This window comes from Lampris incognitus, chromosome 2, assembly GCF_029633865.1.
Source record: "Lampris incognitus isolate fLamInc1 chromosome 2, fLamInc1.hap2, whole genome shotgun sequence".
NCBI classification, from domain to species: domain Eukaryota; kingdom Metazoa; phylum Chordata; class Actinopteri; order Lampriformes; family Lampridae; genus Lampris; species Lampris incognitus.
The window spans coordinates 113,139,264-113,159,300 of NC_079212.1; the positions used below are offsets into that span (position 1 = coordinate 113,139,264).

Genomic DNA, 20,037 nt, shown 5'->3' on the forward strand with positions numbered 1-20,037 from the left:
TGGAAATAGTTCAGTGTACTTTTGGCAAGAAAATGTTTAAACATAATGAATTACAAGTAGAGATTATTTCAGATGTCCTCACATATCCACAAACCACCGTTGCCAAGCAAAGTGAACCAACAGCAAATCAAGAAGATGCTCCTTTGTGTTGTAACTGCAGTGAAGAAGTAACGACCATCACAGACAAAGTCACTTTCTTCCATAGATAGTGTTCTAGCAGCTGGGCATTTCCCTTCCACCACTTTGTCTATGCAGTACTAAACTATTTCATGAACTTTTTTTTTTTTGGATTTTTTTTCTCCTTTTTTTCTCCCCAATTGTATCCAGCCAATTTCCCTATTCTTCCGAGCCGTACCGATCTCTACTCCACCCCCTCTGCTGATCCGGGGAGGGCTGCAGAATACCACATGCCTCCTCCAATACATGTGGCCAGCCGCTTCTTTTCACCTGACAGTGAGGAGTTTCACCAGGGGGATGTAGCACATAGGAGGATCACGCTATTCTCCTCAGTCCCCCCGAACAGGTGCCCCGACTGACCAGAGGAGGCGCTAGTGCAGCGACCAGGACACATACCCACATTCGGCTTCCCACCTGCAGACACAGCCAATTGTGTTTGTAGGGACGCCCAACCAGCTGGAGGTAACATGGGGATTCAAACCGGCGATCCCCGTGTTGGTAGGCAACAGAATAGACCGCCACACCACCCCTATTTCATTAACTTTTATGACTTTTTCCGCCCTTCATAAAACCCAGGGCAGCTTTGAAAAGCTAAAATATGGCAATCACTTAACATACATGTAGATAGTGTGTTGCTTTATAGTGCTCAAGCTGTTTAATCCCATTAAATCTAAAACTCTATCAAATATCCCACCTACAGACACAATAATAGGATTACTGTTTATTATGGGTGATTTAGTGCTATCTGCTTTTAACATGAAAACAGCTTACTTGCTCTTTTAAAGCAGTGATTTTGATAAATAAAGTGTTATATGCAGCACCGCATGTATCCAAATCAGTGTATGCAGCTAGAACAGTATGGCTGATTACAGTAGTTTACTTTTTCTTTTGACTGTTTTGCAAGGTTTGCAAAGCATGCACTCACTGCTTGCTGTTTTTATGACTCTTCACCAAGTCAGGAGATGATTTTATTTATGTATTTATTTATTTTACCAAAATTATATATCCTAAGCCATACCGTGGTAAATGGCCTATGAATAATGTAAAGGAGAGCTGTAATGAGGTAAATGAGCCAAAAAAAAAAGAATGTTGATATTTTCCTTTAAGTAGATGACTTTTCTAGACTCATACTTGAAATGTGGAGCTCAAAGGCATAGGCCATCAAATTTAAAAGATAAAATCCAGTACTGCTTTCTAGTCCATAAGATGTTGAAGGTATTTGGATATTGTGGAAGGGCAGCACAGTGGCTTAGTGAGGCAGCATTGTTAACCGGGGGTCCTGCGATCTATCCTAGCCCTACTTTGTAGAGTTTGCTTGTTGTTGACGTGAATTCTCTTCCACTGCGCTCACTAAGACACGCACATGAGGTGAGCCAGAGGCTCTGAATTTCCCACAGGTATGAGTGTGTTTGCTACACTGATGAGTCCTTGTAATTGACTGGAGACCAGTCCATGGTATCTCCCCACTGGATGCGCACCAGAACTCCACAAATCTGCATTGGTTTAACTAGGCAATAGAACACGAGAGGGAGTGTGTCATCGTGAATAATATCACAGCTGTGATTTGGTTGCAGACAAAGGCGAGTGCTGCTGTTGATCACAACTGTGACGCTATTTGCAATAACACATGACCACGAGTTTTCTACTGATTGTATGCAACAGTTTTGCAAAGTAAAGCAACATTCTCATGCTTTGAGAGTGTTGATCGAGAAGTATAGAGAAGGCCAGAAGGAGTTACATTGTGTCTTTGTAGAGCTAGAGAAAGCATACAACAGGGTGCTGAGAGAGGAGCTGTGGTATTGTATGAGGAAGTCGGGAGTTTCAGAGAAGTATGTAGGAGTGGTGCAGGATATGTATGAGAAAAGTGTGACAATGGTGAGGTGTGCAGTTGGAATGACAGATGGGTTCAAGGTGGAGGTGGGATTACATCAAGGATTGGCTCTGAGCCCATTCTTGTTTGCAATGGTGATGGACAGGTTGACGGACAAGATCAGGCAGGAGTCTCCATGGATGATGATGTTTGCGGATGACATTGTGATCTGTAGTGAGAGTAGGGTGCAGGTTGAGGAGAGCCTGGAGAGATGGAGGTATGCACTGGAGAGAAGAGGAATGAAAGTCAGTAGGAGCAAGACGGAATACCTATACATGAATGAGAGGGAGGACAGTGGAATGGTCAGGATGCAAGGAGTGGAGGTGATGAAGGCATATGAGTTTAAATACTTGGGGGTCAACTGTCCAAAGTAACGTGGAGTACAGTAGAGAGGTGAAGAAGAGAGCAAAGGCAGGGTGGAATGGGTGGCGAAGAGTGTCCGGAGTGATTTGCAACAGAAGGGTACCAGCAAGAGTAAAAGGGAAGGTTTACAAGATGGTAGTGAGACCAGCTATGTTATATGGTTTGGAGACAGTGGCACTGATGAAAAGACAGGAGGTGGAGCTGGAGGTAGCAGAGTTGAAGATGCTAAGATTTTCACTGGGAGTGACGAAGAAGGACAGGATTAGGAATGACTTTAATAGAGGGACCACTCAGGTTGGACGGTTTGGAGACAAAGCAAGAGAGGCAAGATTGAGATGGCTTGGACATGTGTGGAGGAGAGATGCTGGGTATATTGGGAGAAGGATGCTGAATATGGAGCTGCCAGGGAAGAGGAAAAGAGGAAGGTTTATGGATGAGGTGAGGGAAGACATGCAGGTGGCTGGTGTGACAGAGGAAGATGCAGAAGACAGGAAGAAATGGAAAAGGATGATCCGCTGTGGCGACCCTATCGGGAGCAGCCGAAAGTAGTAGTAGTAGTAGTAGTTTTGCAAAGTAAAGAAAATAAATCCTGGCACATTGTTTGGAATATATGACTTTAATGTTTGCAATTTATTCAACCAAAAAATGTAGATCCACCACAAGTGTATTGTTGCTATGCAACCAAGTAACATTATATTTCAAGCAAAAACGAAAAAATAGATTCTAACCAAGTGGAAACAGATGTGCGAGCATGTAAAATAGCGAATAACGAGTGTAAATTAATACTTTGTACCACTACAGATAACAACAATAAATATACACTCACCGGCCACTTTATTAGGCACACCTGTCCAACTGCTCGTTAACGCAAATTTCTAATCAGCCAATCACATGGCAGCAACTCAATGCATTTAGGCATGTAGACATGGTCAAGACGATCTGCTGCAGTTCAAACCGAGCATCAGAATGGGGAAGAAAGGTGATTTAAGTGACTTTGAACGTGGCATGGTTGTTGGTGCCAGACGGGCTGGTCTGAGTATTTCAGAAACTGCTGATTTACTGGGATTTTCACGCACAACCATCTCTAGGGTTTACAGAGAATGGTCCGAAAAAGAGAAAATATCCAGTGAGCAGCAGTTCTGTGGGCGAAAATGCCTTGTTGATGCCAGAGGTCAGAGGAGAATGGCCAGACTGGTTCGAGCTGATAGAAAGGCAACAGTAACTCAAATAACCACTCATTACAACCGAGGTATGCAGAAGAGCATCTCTGAACGCACAACACGTCGAACCTTGAGGCAGATGGGCTACAGCAGCAGAAGACTACACCGGGTGCCACTCCTGTCAGCTAAGAACAGGAAACTGAGGCTACAATTCGCACAGGCTCACCAAAATTGGACAATAGAAGATTGGAAAAACGTTGCCTGGTCTGATGAGTCTCGATTTCTGCTGCGACATTCGGATGGTAGGGTCAGAATTTGGCGTCAACAACATGAAAGCATGGATCCATCCTGCCTTATATCAACGGTTCAGGCTGGTGGTGGTGGTGTAATGGTGTGGGGGATATTTTCTTGGCACACTTTGGGCCCCTTAGTACCAATTGAGCATTGTGTCAACACCACAGCCTACCTGAGTATTGTTGCTGACCATGTCCATCCCTTTATGACCACAGTGTTCCCATCTTCTGATGGCTACTTCCAGCAGGATAACGCACCATGTCATAAAGCTCAAATCATCTCAGACTGGTTTCTTGAACATGACAATGAGTTCACTGTACTGAAATGGCCTCCACAGTCACCAGATCTCAATCCAATAGAGCACCTTTGGGATGTGGTGGACCGGGAGATTCGCATCATGGATGTGCGGCCGACAAATCTGCAGCAACTGCGTGATGCTATCATGTCAATATGGACCAAACTCTCTGAGGAATGTTTCCAGTACCTTGTTGAATCTATGCCACGAAGGATTAAGGCAGTTCTGAAGGCAAAAGGGGGTCCAACCCGGTACTAGCAAGGTGTACCTAATAAAGTGGCCAGTGAGTGTATATGTTGTAACATAGTAAACATAAATGAAAAAATAACAGTGAATACTCTTGTTACTTTTTAGGTACGGAATTATTTTTTATCTGTACATTCATTCATTATCTGCCATTCATTGTGCAGTCTGAGAAGGTGTGTACTGTAGGATGTGCTTTAGCATCAGATAAGCTTGCACGCTTCACTAGTGGCATCTCTGTGTGTGTGCCGTCCAAGTCAGTCTGTCTGAATATTTAATGGATACATATTTTTGAAACATATCCATTGCTGACACAGACGCTTGATGACAGCTGTTGAAATTGGCTGTAGATGAAATCAGCTGTTAGAAGCGAAATAATACAGGTGAAGTGGTGCAGTTCCAATGACGTAATTTTAAATAGCACATGGCTCTCGACTAATCTGAATGCTTCATCACAAATAACTCTTGTATAAACTGGTATTGACAATGAATAAAAAACCTGTAATTTAATTTGAAATCACTTTTACCATCTGTGCACTGTACAGTGCATTGTAAGCTGCCTGCTGTGACAGACCCCTGAAGAGGATAGGAGTCAAACAAAAGTATGCACAAGCATACAGTGTGAGAGATACACTAAGCTGCCAGTTTATTAGATACACCCACCACCTTCACACAAATGGTACTTTCCAGCAACATGTCATGGTGACTGTGGTGTGTCACATAAATCAGGCAGACCAGCATGTAGCATCAGTTAGTGTTCAATTAAACATCTGAATGGGCAAAACGAATGACCTTAGTGACTTTGAAAGTGGCAACATAGTTGGCATTATGTGTGCCGGTTCCTGCATCTTCCAAACAGCTGTCATCCTGGCTTTTTTCATTCACCCCCCCCCTTTTTTTTTCTCCCAATTGTACTTGGCCAATTACCCTATTTTTCCGACCCGTCCCAGTCGCTGCTCCACCCCCTCTGCCGATCTGGGGAGGGCTGCAGACTGCAGACTACCACTTGCCTCCTCTTATACATGTGGAGTCGCCAGCTGCTTTTTTTCACCTGACAGTGAGGAGTTTTGCCAGGTGGGATGTAGCACGTGGGAGGATCACGCCATTTCCCCCCAGTTCCCGCTCCCTCCTGAACAGACGCCCCGACCAACCAGAGGAGGCGCTAGTGTAGCGACCAGGACACATACCCACATCCAGCTTCCCACCCACAGACATGGCCAACTGTGTCTGTAGGGACACCCGACCAAGCCTGAGGTAACACGGGGATTCGAACCGGCAATCCCCATGTTGGTAGGCAACAAAATAGACCGCTACTACTCCAGCTTTTTCATTGATGGCTGTTTCAAGGGTTTACCTCGAATTGTGTGAAGAGCAAATAAATAAATACAATTCCAGTGATTGGCAATCCTTTGGACGAAAACAGCTTGCAGATCAGAGGGGTCAAAGGAGAATGGTGAGAACTGTGCAAGCAAAGAGATCAGCCACAGCCAGGAAAATCATATCAGAATGCACCACTTATTGGACTCCGTTTCAAATGAGTTACAACAGCCGAAAACCATGTCAGGTACTGATGTTGTCAGTAAGGGACAATAAAGCGTGTCTTCAGTGGGCACAGGAGCATCAAAACTGGACAGTTGAAGAGTGGAAAAAATAAACCTGGTCAGATGAATCCAGCTTCCTTTTGCATCATGCTGACGGAAGGATTGGTTTTTGGCACAAGCAACATGAGTCCATGGAGCCATCATGTTTGGTGTCAACAGTACAGGCTGGTGGTGACAGTATGATGGTTTGGGGAGTGTTTTCTTGGCACATCATCCAGACTACTGATGCGCAATGACGAATGTATGAACAGTACAGTGTATCGGAACATCATTGCTGACCAAGTTCATCTCTTCATGGCTACAGTTTATCCACACTGAGATAAACACTTCCAACATAATAATGCACCACGTGACAAGGCACGCATCATCACCGAAGGGTTCCAGGAACATTACAGCAAGTTTTCATTGCTTCAGTGCCCTGCACGTTCCCCAGATGTCAACCCTACTGAGCATCTTTGGGATGAGGTGGAAAGGGCTGTTTGTAGCAAGGCTGTGCAGCCATCCAATTTGCTGCAATTGTGCAATGCAGTCATTTTCACATGGTACAACATTCCTGTACAACACATCCTGAATCATGTGGAATCCATGCCCAGCTGGTCTGGTCAAAGTAGATGCAACATGTTGCTAGATAGGTGTATCTAATAAACTGGCAACTTAGTGTATGCCTGTGTTCTATATTAAGTTTAACACACACACACACACACACACACACACACACACACACACACACACACACACACACACACACACACACAGGACTTGAAGTGATGGGAGGATTCACTTACCACTGCTTTCCTGACAGCTGCCTGGAAAATCAACTCATGCAGGATTGCACCAGATGTGAGGCCCTACATGACCATGCTCACCAAGACAAAAGCATTTCAACCTGTCATGCTCCCACTTGTTAGACTCAATCACCAACTGTGTCTTTTGAGAGTTACTCACTTGTCCAGATTCACCCCACCCAGTTCAGTAAACAGTTAGTGTCCTATAATGGAGTTGAGTCAGTAAGAGAAATGGGTCAGTGCACATGAATGGCCAGAGTTAAGGAAAAAGTCTCAATGTCATTACCTAGACATATACTTTTTGCAATACCACTGTATGATAAAATCAAACATCCTCTGTGGTATCTTAAGACAGTTAAACAGACACATTCAGAGGTCCCATAAATAACTCCATATCAATCAAACACCTGGTTCTTTTGCAACATCTGTGCAACATACAAGGCAGGAATTAAATGGGATGTCTTTCTCTCTCTCTTTCTCATATATATATATATATATATATATATATATCATTAAAGTGTCAAAATGAAATGCATGCAGTGAGATATACAAGAGATATACAGACTTGAGAAATAGAAGACAGAGGTGGCACGACAGCCAAACTCTGAACTCTGTAAACAGTTTGTCGCTGACGTTATCAGAGACAGCAGTGCAGAACATGACACTTTTCACTGTGGTAGCAGATGCCATCAATCCATAACAGAGCAGTCTCTGTTTACCTGTAAACAACTATATAAGTCTTCAGGTGTGTCCCAGCACATCTCACTTGGCATCTCATCACCAATACCCCTGCACTGAATGTACAACCTGCTGCCCCCCACCAAACTCCACCCCACCCACCAGAAGTAGAGGAGTGTCTCTTTAATGATTTCCAGTACTCTGCCCCATTCTGGCGGCTAGCTCTGATTGCTCTTTGAGACCACTTTGTCACTCTTAACAAATGATTTTTCTTCTGGCACTATCTAGAATACAATTACAACAGCAAGAGGTGGACTTATTGCTCAATCACAAACTCACACTGGCAATCAAATAGCAGGGGGAAAAGTTGGGTTTTCCAGACTCTAAACTGGCCTCCATCTGCATGAGGGATGTACATCTTTACATCATCTTTACAATCTGTCCTCGGTTCACTGACGCAACACAGCAGGACATCTATAAACAAGTTTATCACTACAGGTGCTGCACTGAGGCAGCCTGTATTTGAGCGGAACAGAAAAACACATTTTGCAGTGTCTGCTACAAGACAACTTCTTATTGCTCACCTCAAATGACTGGTTGATTCCTATGGCAGCAAACTATCAAGTTGTTGCACATGAAATCAAAAACAAACTTCCCATGCTAGCCCAGCAATACCCTACTCTACATTACAGAACTGCAGAATGAAAACTGACTTTATAAACAGACTATATGTTGATGTATTTCAAGTTTATCAACAGACGAGTACATTTGCACTGGATTTTGCCTTCATGGATGCACAACATAAAGATGCAAGAGCATAAACAAATTAAAGTAAAAAAAGAAAAGAAGAACATTTAAATATTATAATTGAAAAAGTATTAATAAATATTATTTAGGTGTACAGGACTGTTGATATGTTGCCACGTTGCTTAATTTGTAGATAGAGAAGGGTTACAAGGTGATAGATATCTTTCTGTACACAGTGGAAACAACAGTCACTAACAATCACTAACAGATTAGATCTGCTTATAGTGGGACTGTACAGTATCTTCATGTTTAGTATTTCACTTGTCATAGATAGACTGACTAATAAGAATCACATTACCATGACTGAGGACATTGTGCATTTATATATGGATTAAGGGATTTGATGAATTAATTTCTATTTTTCCAAGTAAATCCACAAAGTTAGGGGGCATCCGAGTAACTTGGTGGTTTATTCCGTTGCCTACCAACATGGGGATCGTTGGTTTGAATCCCCGTGTTACCTCCAGCTTAGTCGAGAATCCCTACAGACACAATTGGCCATGTCTGCAGGTGGGAAGCCAGATGTGGGTATGTGTGCTGGTCACTGCACTAGCACCTCCTCTGGTCGGTCGGGGCGCCTGTTCGGTGGGAGGGGAAACTGGGGTAAATAGCGTGATTCTCCTATGTGCTATGTCCCCCTGGCGAAACTCCTCACTCTCAGGTGAAAAGAAGTGGCCGGCAACTCCACATGTATCAGAGGAGGCATATGTTAGTCTGCAGCCCTCCCTGGATTGGCAGAAGGGGTGGAGCAGAGACCGGAATGGCTCGGAAGAGTGGGGTAATTGGACGGGTACAATTGGGGATAAAAAGGGGGGGAAATCCAAAAAAAAAAATCCACTAAGTTACTTTGACTGAAAAAACCCAAGATGAACGGTTATGAAAGATGACATCCCTTGCTTTCAAACCTTTTCCTCACCAACTCATTATCCTTTTACGTCCACTCCTTGTGCAGCAGTGTAGTGGAGGGTATACTCAGGTATACAGAGTAAACCCACCTCTTTTTCTGTCAATTTACAGTATAACCACCTATCAGCCAAAAAGCCATTGCAATATATAGGAGAGTATATCCACTTTCTCCTTACTGATCTACATCTAGGTCACAATATGCCTACCTCCTCAATGACCACTACACCACTGCCATGCAGGGAAACTGGGGCAGCGTTATCCATGAACTTATTTTCAGTTTCATGAGTGGAAAATCAACCAGGGGACCTTAAAGCTGCTGCAAGCATCTTTCTTTTAACACAAATGTGTCGTATTGTGGCGGACACTAGGGGCTATGCCTCTCACCCAGCAGGGCTGTGAGCTGGGGGCGTGGTTTACGTTCCCGGGCTCTCTGGTACAGGGTTGTTCCTGTTTCAGTTTGGTTTTGGAGCTGAGGAATAAAGTTCAAACTCGCCTTCGTCTCCTGTGTTTTTCCTCATCCTGCCACAGTATCCCATTTTATACTGTATCCTTCAAGTAAATCTATTGTGAAAAAATAAGTTATCTCTGGCTGCTAATAGGTTCGCTCAAAAAAAATATTCTTTTACATGCATAGATTGACAACTGTGATACCGTTTACTGTCTTCATGGCATCAATATGGATCTTGGACAGAAGTCATCACACAAGGTGTTGCCGATAATTTGGAAATGGCAATCTTTATAAATACTTCACCTATAAATGAAACAATGCTTCACAAAAAGTGTGTGTATCCAGGAGATTTGCTGAAAAGAATATTTTAATATGCATAGATTATCAATAATAATACAAATTTTGCCAGTAACAATGGCTAAACCCATGCACCCGCATGATGCTGGTTTAGAGGGAGGGGTTACGGGGAGGGGGGGAGGTCAAAATTGCTCACCTCTCCAAAGCTATCCACAGCAGCTTTAGAGTCCACTCCAGCTTATTTCACCTGTCTGGACATAAGTAACTACCCTTATTCCTTGTTGATTAGATTTAAGTAAATCATACTCATGCAGAAAGTGTTAAGAGTCATATGCATGACTGGGAACCAAGGAATAGAGTAGAGCTCTAAATAGCTGCACTCTCTTTCAATAGGATGTAACTGAATAAATCTTAATCAAATTCCAGTGACATGACAACAATAGGACCTTATATGCATCTAATTGTCTGACTGTTTAGTTTTCTTTCCTGTAAATATCTACTTTATGCAGATGAATATTTCATCTTTAGACTTACACAATTCCCTTTTCTTTTCTTTGATTATGTCTTCCTTCCCTCAAGTGCCTTGATGAAAACCGTGCTTGAGGGGGGAGGGCATCATCAATATGAATAGGACCAAAGTCACTTTTCAAACATCAGACTCCTACTTCTCCTGCCCCACAATGAGTTTTGGGGGGAAAAAAAGAAAAAGAAATCAGACAACAGGAGAAATGTCTCAGCACTCCAGATTGGAAATTAATTATGTGTTGGTGATGTGGCTAAGATCAGACTCTTTTTCTTCAGGATTTAAAACAGAGCAACTCTTGATGTATTGCACACACACCTCTGGTTAGGAAAAAAACAAAAAAACAAGTTTTGTCCAGTGAGTCAATCTGCCTCTCTGGGTGTACGAAGCAATATGGCACATAACAAGCCCTGCTGCCAATGTGTAAATTATTGTTTGTATGATTCACTTGTTAGTGTGAGAGCTTGTCTCCCTACCTTCAGATAGACAACATGTAATATAACATGTCTCTCTCTCTGCTTAGGGGGTGTATGCATCTCCCAGTCGGTCAAGATTCCCCGTGAGCCCAAACTGGGAGAATTTGACAAGGTCATCCGGCGACTCAGAGAAAACCCCAACGCGAGAGTGGTCATACTCTTTGCCAATGAAGATGATATAAGGTGAGGCTATATGATACCTACATATTGAATATTTAAAGATGAAAACTTGTCAGCGATTGCATTGAGGAATGCAATATTAATGGATCCCATGGAACAGTTTTGCACAAACTCAGCCAGAGCAAAGATGTCCTGGCTATGATGCTGATCTGTCCCATGATTAACATCTCTTTCCCCAATCTTTTTAGGCGGCTACTGCATGCAGCCAAGAAGGCTAACCAGACTGGTCATTTCATCTGGGTGGGCTCAGACAGCTGGGGCTCAAAGATCTCTCCAGTCCTGCACCAGGAAGAAATGGCAGAGGGAGCGGTCACCATCCTGCCCAAGCGACAGTCTGTCAGAGGTACATTGGAGGGCATCATACATTCATAATCTCTTCAGGGTATGGTTTACAGACTAGGTATCACAGAAACCGTGTCAACCTCAACTGGATAATCCCTTGCAGTCCTAACATAAAAAGGAATGGGTTTCTCTGTTTTAAGAAAAACTAAATATACTTACTTATATTGCCATTCTCATAACTAAGGACAATAAACAACAAGAACTGAAGCAATTCTTAAGCGATATGACATGAAGTGTGTGTTAAATTGATGTCCAAAAGGTAGTAACAATAGAACATGGGGGGACTCCATCCCACATACTGTGCCAATATTTGCACCAACACTGTCTGTGTACCAATTACAATGACTCCATTGATCTGTCCAGGGTTTGATCGTTACTTCATCAGCCGCACGCTGGAAAACAACAGGAGGAATATCTGGTTTGCAGAGTTCTGGGAAAACAATTTCAGCTGCAAACTCAGCCGTCATGCTTTGAAGAAAGGGTCTGGGCTCAAAAAGTGCACAAGTAAGATTTTCTTCTCTCTGGAAAATACTATTTAATGTTTTTCACTTTTTTTTTCTCTTGCCTTTTGCAAAGTTGAAACCACTTTCTTGATGTCTTGAAGAGAGTGACACATTTGGCTCACAGTAAAAGAGCTTTGACAACATTGCTCACCCATTAAAAACTGGAGCAGCTATACATTCAATATTCAAAATTGTGGTCCGTCTCACCGCTTATTGCAGTGCTGCACTATATTTCTGCTGAGTCTAGAGTGTTTACCCACCTGGCTATAACAAGTGAATGGCTTAGCAGGGCTGAATGGGTAAAGGCTTCAGGCTGTGTGCCATATGTTATCCAGCTGTGGATGGTGCAATCTATATTGGGGTGAAAAACACGGCAAATTTTAGTAAGATTTACACCCGAGTTAAGCAGTCCACAGCACATAAACAGGGTGAGGGTAAAAGTTCTCACCACAGAAGATTTGAGGTATACTAGCAGTACTCTCCCTTCGATAATTTTATGCTCAACTAGGAGAGTGCATTCAGCAGAGCGCAGATCCCCGCCAGGAGTATCTCCTATTCTCTGGTTTTTGGATTTGGTGACAAACCACCCCTTTTTTCCCTTATCTGCCGAAGGAAAAATACGGAGGCACTGCCTGCGTATCTCCCCTTCTCCGGTGCTTGGACTTGGGTGAAAAACCAGCTCTGGAGTTAGCATTCAATTGCGGTTTTTCAAAGGTTTTGAATAACCGCAACCACAAGAGGTCCTTGATCATAACTGTGTGCTAAAATTATTAGGTTGACAGGCCCAGTAGTATGCGAGATTAGCGGCAGAGAGATACCCGCACACATGGACAGGAAAAAAAATAAGTGTTTTTCCTGCCATTATAAGACTTGGCGCAGCACCCAAGTCAATTGAATGGGAAGCGCTCAAGCAAAAAAAAAAAAAATCTACTCAATAAAATTTTGTTGCCTGTCAGACAGTGGATGTGTAGCCTCCTAGGCTGACCCTCACCCGAATGTGACCAATAAGAACTTGCACTTTGCAAAAAGAAGGTTTGCTATGCAACCATTTTGGTTTAACCCTCACCGTCTTTATATTCATAATATAATGACAATGGGTGAACCGTTTACGGTCGCACATGTGTGACTCACATTTATGGTTGACTCAGACCGGGCAGCGACAAGAATATGCAACACTTCCTGTTTTGACTGCAACTTAGAGGAAGTTGTTCCTTTATAACTTTCGCATTTTTTTGGATTATAAAATTATTTTAATAACTTTTGATCATGTCGCTGCCCAGTCCAAGTCAACGGTAGATGGGAGTGGCTCATGTGCACGGTTGACTTAAACTGGATAGCGACAGTGAGCAGCGTTGATCACGTGAGCTAGAGAGTGAATGAAGAGAGGGAGCGGCAACAGCGAGAACATATTATTTTTCAAAGAGTTTGAATCACCGCAACCACGAGAGGTTCTTTATCATACAGTCATAACTGTGCATAAAAAAACTTTAGGTTGATAGGTCTAGTAGTTTGCGAGACTAGCCATGGACAGACACACACACACACACACGCATAATCCACTCAGGCCTGGCGGGGATATTTAATTTCAAGGACTCTATACAAGACATTGTGAAAGGGTTTATCCCTCTTGGTCAGGGTAGAGGTTTCTTCTTGGTCATAACTAAAATAATCACTAGGAAGCTTTACACTTTTTTTAAGTTTCTTAGTGTATTATTTTAATAGCTGAAATTAATATTCGGCTTTCTGCACAAAGTCAAATGTCCTGTGACATGATAATCTAACAGATGCATGAAGAGCTGGAGTTTCTCTATACAAGAAAAAAAAAAGCTCATGACTTATTACTTAGTTATTTATCAAGTCAAGTCAAGTTTATTTGTATAGCCCACATTCACAAAGTAGTTCCAAAGGGTTTTAAAATCAGTTCAGTATACAATATACAACAGTATACGACATACAACATCCTCTATCCTTGAACCCTAGACCCAAATGAGGAAAAACTCCACAAGAAAAACCTTATCAGGAAAAAAAAAACAACTATGGGAGAAACCTCAGGGATGAGAAACCAAGTCCAGAAAATATTAAGGTACAAGACAAAAATAGCACAACTAGAATGAAGGTGTAAGGTCTGCACACTAAATTGTGCCCAAAAGCTATTTTATTCAGACATGTTTCAAATCGGTTAGATCTGATCAGTAAGATCTCATCAGTTAGAACTGTTCAATTAGATCAGTTCTGTCTTCCTCAGGCCTGAGGAACATATACACTACCGTTCAAAAGTTTGGGATCACATTGAAATGTCCATATTTTTGAAGGAAAAGCACTGTACTTTTCAATGAAGATAACTTTAAACTAGTCTTAACTTTAAAGAAATACACTCTATACATTGCTAATGTGGTAAATGACTATTCTAGCTGCAAATGTCTGGTTTTTGGTGCAATATCTACATAGGTGTATAGAGGCCCATTTCAAGCAACTATCACTCCAGTGTTCTAATGGTACAATGTGTTTGCTCATTGGCTCAGAAGGCTAATTGATGATTAGAAAACCCTTGTGCAATCATGTTCACACATCTGAAAACAGTTTAGCTCGTTACAGAAGCTACAAAACTGACCTTCCTTTGAGCAGATTGAGTTTCTGGAGAATCACATTTGTGGGGTCAATTAAACGCTCAAAATGGCCAGAAAAAGAGAACTTTCATCTGAAACTCGACAGTCTATTCTTGTTCTTAGAAATGAAGGCTATTCCATGCGAGAAATTGCTAAGAAATTGAAGATTTCCTACACCGGTGTGTACTACTCCCTTCAGAGGACAGCACAAACAGGCTCTAACCAGAGTAGAAAAAGAAGTGGGAGGCCGCGTTGCACAACTGAGCAAGAAGATAAGTACATTAGAGTCTCTAGTTTGAGAAACAGACGCCTCACAGGTCCCCAACTGGCATCTTCATTAAATAGTACCCGCAAAACACCAGTGTCAACATCTACAGTGAAGAGGCGGCTGCGGGCTTCTGGGCTTCAGGGCAGAGTGGCAAAGAAAAAGCCATATCTGAGACTGACCAATAAAAGAAAAAGATTAAGATGGGCAAAAGAACACAGACATTGGACAGAGGAAGACTGGAAAAAAGTGTTGTGGACGGATGAATCCAAGTTTGAGGTGTTTGGATCACAAAGAAGAACGTTTGTGAGACGCAGAACAAATGAAAGGATGCTGGAAGAATGCCTGACGCCATCTGTTAAGCATGGTGGAGGTAATGTGATGGTCTGGGGTTGCTTTGGTGCTGGTAAGGTGGGAGATTTGTACAGGGTAAAAGGGATTCTGAATAAGGAAGGCTATCACTCCATTTTGCAACGCCATGCCATACCCAGTGGACAGCGCTTGATTGGAGCCAATTTCATCCTACAACAGGACAATGACCCTAAACACACCTCCAAATTGTGCAAGAACTATTTAGAGCAGAAGCAGGCAGCTGGTATTCTATCGGTAATGGAGTGGCCAGCGCAGTCACCAGATCTGAACCCCATTGAGCTGTTGTGGGAGCAGCTTGACCGTATGGTACGCAAGAAGTGCCCATCCAACCAATCCAACTTGTGGGAGCTGCTTCTGGAAGCGTGGGGTGCAATTTCTCCAGATTACCTCAACAAATTAACAGCTAGAATGCCAAAGGTCTGCAATGCTGTAATTGCTGCAAATGGAGGATTCTTTGACGAAAGCAAAGTTTGATGTAAAAAAAATCTTATTTCAAATACAAATCATTATTTCTAACCTTGTCAATGTCTTGACTCTATTTTCTATTCATTTCACAACATATGGTGGTGAATAAGTGTGACTTGTCATGGAAAACACAAAATTGTTTGGGTGATCCCAAACTTTTGAACGGTAGTGTAACTGATCCAAACATTGCTGGAGAACTGTTCAGTTAGATCAGTTATTTCTTCCTCAGGCCTGAGGAAGAGCTAACTGATCAAAACATTGCTGGTTACTTTTAATATGAGTAAAAGAGAGTGAATGTGAAGACTGAGCATAACAATTAACAATATTGTCCAATTACTTTTTAGCAACATTAGTTGTCCTGTGCAGGTGTATATAAATACAATGTGAAACTAACAAAGCCCAGAAGAAATTTCTCATGGACTTATCCTAACAGATGGATAATTAGATCTTCATCTTGTAGAAAGGGCTCAGCCATGTCTAAGCCCTCCACACCTTCTACCTGTTCAGTAATCTGTGTTTGCTGTACAATTTCTTCCAAAGCTGTTAATTCTCTTTGTTGTGGAGGTCCTCCACAGCTCCACCGGTTTTGCTCGCTTGTGCCCTCTTAAAAGCAACTTTTCCTTTGTTCTCCTTTTGATTTCTTGCCATCTTTTTTGTTCTTCCACTTCGCTACGAGTAGCTGCTGCGGTATTAATTGTATTTGTTATAGACACCCAAACGGATTTTAAAAAAAAAAAAAATTTTTTTTTAGGTGGGGATAGAATTACACCCCTGTAGTATCTCTAGGTTAGATGATAACCCATAGACAAGTAATCTATTTCATGATGGCTAAACTTTTGTTTTCTTTTTCTGAGAGTCGGCAGTTCCATGATGGATAAAAGAAGGCCCAGTCCATTGCTTTTTTTTTCGAACCAGATGCCACAAATTACGGTTAGAGGGCAGTGACATGCACTGATTATGTGATAAGCCGCAGGTTTGATACATCCAACATAGTCACTGTATGCACTGTGCTCTCAATTGTGCATACCTCTGCCCCTGAGACCCTCCCAGAAGAGGATAGTTGTGACAAAGCTCAGAAGGATGTAAAACTACCAAAGAAATAAGACAACTAGCTTGAAAGCTGAGAACAGATGGGGTTTTCAGTTTCAATTTGAAAGAGTCTACAGAGTCAGGTTCTCTGATGGTGGCTGGGAGACCATTCCAAAGAAAGGATAAGGGAAGGCTCTGCAGCCTGCAGACTTCTTTTTAAATCTAGGGACAGAGAAGAGGCCTGCATTTTGAGAATGGAGGGCAGAAGAAAATACATAAGGCTGCATTAGATCTGACAAATATGAGGGGCCGAGTTCATTAAGTCAGATCTAGCATGAATGGGGAGCCAGTGAAGGGAAGCTAGAGTCAACATGATATGTTCAAACGTTTTTTGTTTCAGTTAACATTTTAGTGACATAATTTTTGGCTGTGGAACTTTGGGAGATCACACAGTTGTCAAGAGATACCGTTTCTTGGTCATAAAGGTGACTTTGTCATGCAGGGCCAATAACAAGCATCTCAATTTTTTTTTTTAGAATGATGTAGTAAGAAGTTAGATGACATCCAGTTTTTCACTGCAGACAAACTTACATCTAGATTTCTGGTATGAGAATAATTGTCTGACTTGACGGCTACATGCAGCTGGGTATCATCAACATATCAGTGGAATTTATTCCATAGCTCTGTATAATATGGCCAAGAGGAGAGAATGGCAAAGGACCAATAATTGAGCCCTGGGGTACACCATATTTCACTGCAGAGAAATCAGATGAAACATTATCATGGAATACACACTCCATGGGCAAAATATATAAAACTATATGTATATTTAGGTGTAGAAATATATGTACACACAAAACAAGAAACATGCATACGCAGCCTTTTCGTCAGATTTATAAAACCCCACGTACATCTGTTCCCACGTGTTTTTTCCTCATACGTCTCAATCGCCCTGAAATTGTGCATGTGTGCATGAGGCTTCTGTCTATGCCCACAATTTATTATAAATGGCTTCCAACACAACCCCAATTGCCTGGTTTACATATAAAGGGCCAGCATTTAGTTTAGTTTTGAGGGGAAACGGCAGAAGCATTTAAGAAGCAATCGAAAAAGAAGAAGCACAATTATACTGACTGTGAACTTGAAATAATGGTTGACCAAACTGACAGAACAAAACACATTATTTGGAAGCTCAAACTCTGGCATTACCAACAAAATTAAACAAGTTGAGTGGCAGAAAGTAACTGAAGCAATGAACACTGTCAGTTCTGAACCACAGACATGGGTGGAGATTAAAAAAAGTCACACCTGATGAAGGTGTAGGTTATCCTTACTCCCCAATAATACAGAATAATCTTTATTTATATAAATATCTGTATTTATGGTTCTTAAATGAATCAGTCGTTTGTACACTGAAAATATGCAGTGGTCATGTGGTCATGCAGTGGTCATGTGACAAGTGAACAAAAGACTCAGACCCGAAAGACCCATTCCCGAACAAATTTGAACCTGTAGCTGTCACTATTCAGATGAATGAAACAAGTGGCATGCATGTGTGGCGCAGGGAAAATTGAACGAATCACTCACTGAGATGACTCTACTCCTGTGTCCTACAAAAGATTAGTTCAAAATGAATGAATCGTTCATGAACGACACGTCACTACTTTCTAATAAACACACCCGATTTTAAAGGACAACACCGTTAGCACAAGCCATAGCACCACGGCAGGTGAATTAGCACTGGACGGCTAAAAGCTAAGCTAACTGCTAGTGGTAGATAGCAAAAGGCGAGTAGTAGACTATCTATGAGCTAGCAACGAGCAACACACAAACACAACACATGATAATTAAATTTGTAAAGACACACTAAAAAGGCAGATAAAGGAGTTACTCAATAGAGTGAATACAGTAGAAAAACTAACAATACATTAAACGTAATTAAGGCAAGTAGTAATAAAGACGATAAAGAAAGTGTAACAGAACGTGAGTAGTTGATCTCATGCAGTCAATCCTACGCAGTCTCACACAATTGTGTTTGTTTGTTAGCACAAATATTAACACACTGTACTTCTATAGTTACACAGCACGGTCACATACCATGTGATCAACCTTTGGTTTCTACCTGTCAGTACAGGGTCACAAAAAATACAATGTTTAGGTAGTTGTGTGCAATCTCTGTTCACTCACTCCTAATTTGAGAAACTGTAGATTATTTGCTAAACATTAGAACTGAATCCAGAAACGATTAAAGGATAAGAGACAAAATAGTATTCTGAAGAATATGCATATTCTTTTTCTCTTTTTAACTAGATTTAAGAGAAGGTAATGTGATTAACACTGTTGAATTTCACAAGTGCTTAAGATTAATTGACAACTGCTCTTCCTTCACACTACGTAATGAAGACTTTTTACAGAAACTGAAACTAATATTGGGGTTTTAATTCGGGAATTAAGTCATGTTCCAGTTGTTGTGGCCAACAAGAGACTCATTATTGCCACTTTTAAGGCCCGACACTAGACAATTGCAATGTTTGAGCTCTCACTCATTGTTATTCAGTGTATGCTTAGAGTGGCCTGCCAGTCCTGTGTTCTTGTTGACTATATATATATATATATATATATATACACACACACACACATACACACAGTCATTCTGGGTCTGTTTCCTTATTATTTGTGTTTATATCCACTTTAAAAACTGGTCACGGTAATTGTGTCTTTTATTTATTCCCAAGGTCCAAATGTAATTGGAGAAAAATAGATTTTGCTCCTTGTAAATGGAATTTAATGCAAAAAAAAAAATGTAAAACTCAAAAGACTGCTCTCTCAACATAATTTATTACTGATTATGAACAATGAATCCTCCAAAGTCCAAATTCTGTTGACAAAAATAAGACTCTTTGTTGATTAATCGCACATCACTGACATTAAAGAAAGTGGATGAAAAAAGGAGTCATCCATGATCTCACTGGCGAAATTAACATGTTTGTGTGTTGTTGTTTTTTTCTGCTGATATGTCACACACTTCGAGCAAAGCTTAAATGCATTACGCCACAGCTGACACTGAATAACAATGCCTGGGAGGCACATTCAGTATGCAAAAAAATGCTTGTACATTAAACAGTCAGCAGCTTGCTGTTTTGTGCCTGCCCTTTGCCTTGTTCATATCGGCATTTTTATTAGGCTTGTGCAAATGTCTTTAGCTTATGAATTAGTGTTAAACCTTGATATTAGCACAGCTTGCTGTGGATGGTGCCACAAGGCATCTGTTTCAGAGTGAAGTGTGAGTCTGTGGGTGTCTCTACTGGTGAGGAGCTTTAACCCTGTCATCAAGGCTGCTGTTAGAGGAGCC

General features: G+C 41.6%; 1 protein-coding gene across 1 annotated transcript in view; it reads left to right on the plus strand.

Moving 5' to 3' along the window:
* LOC130107019 (metabotropic glutamate receptor 4-like) overlaps positions 1–20,037 on the plus strand; it is a 362,767-nt gene that overhangs the window by 246,766 nt on the left and 95,964 nt on the right. The window contains exons 3-5 of the mRNA XM_056273411.1: positions 10,971–11,106; positions 11,292–11,446; positions 11,809–11,949. Of these exons, the coding sequence (XP_056129386.1) occupies positions 10,971–11,106; positions 11,292–11,446; positions 11,809–11,949 (432 nt within the window). The remainder of the gene's footprint in view (positions 1–10,970; positions 11,107–11,291; positions 11,447–11,808; positions 11,950–20,037) is intronic.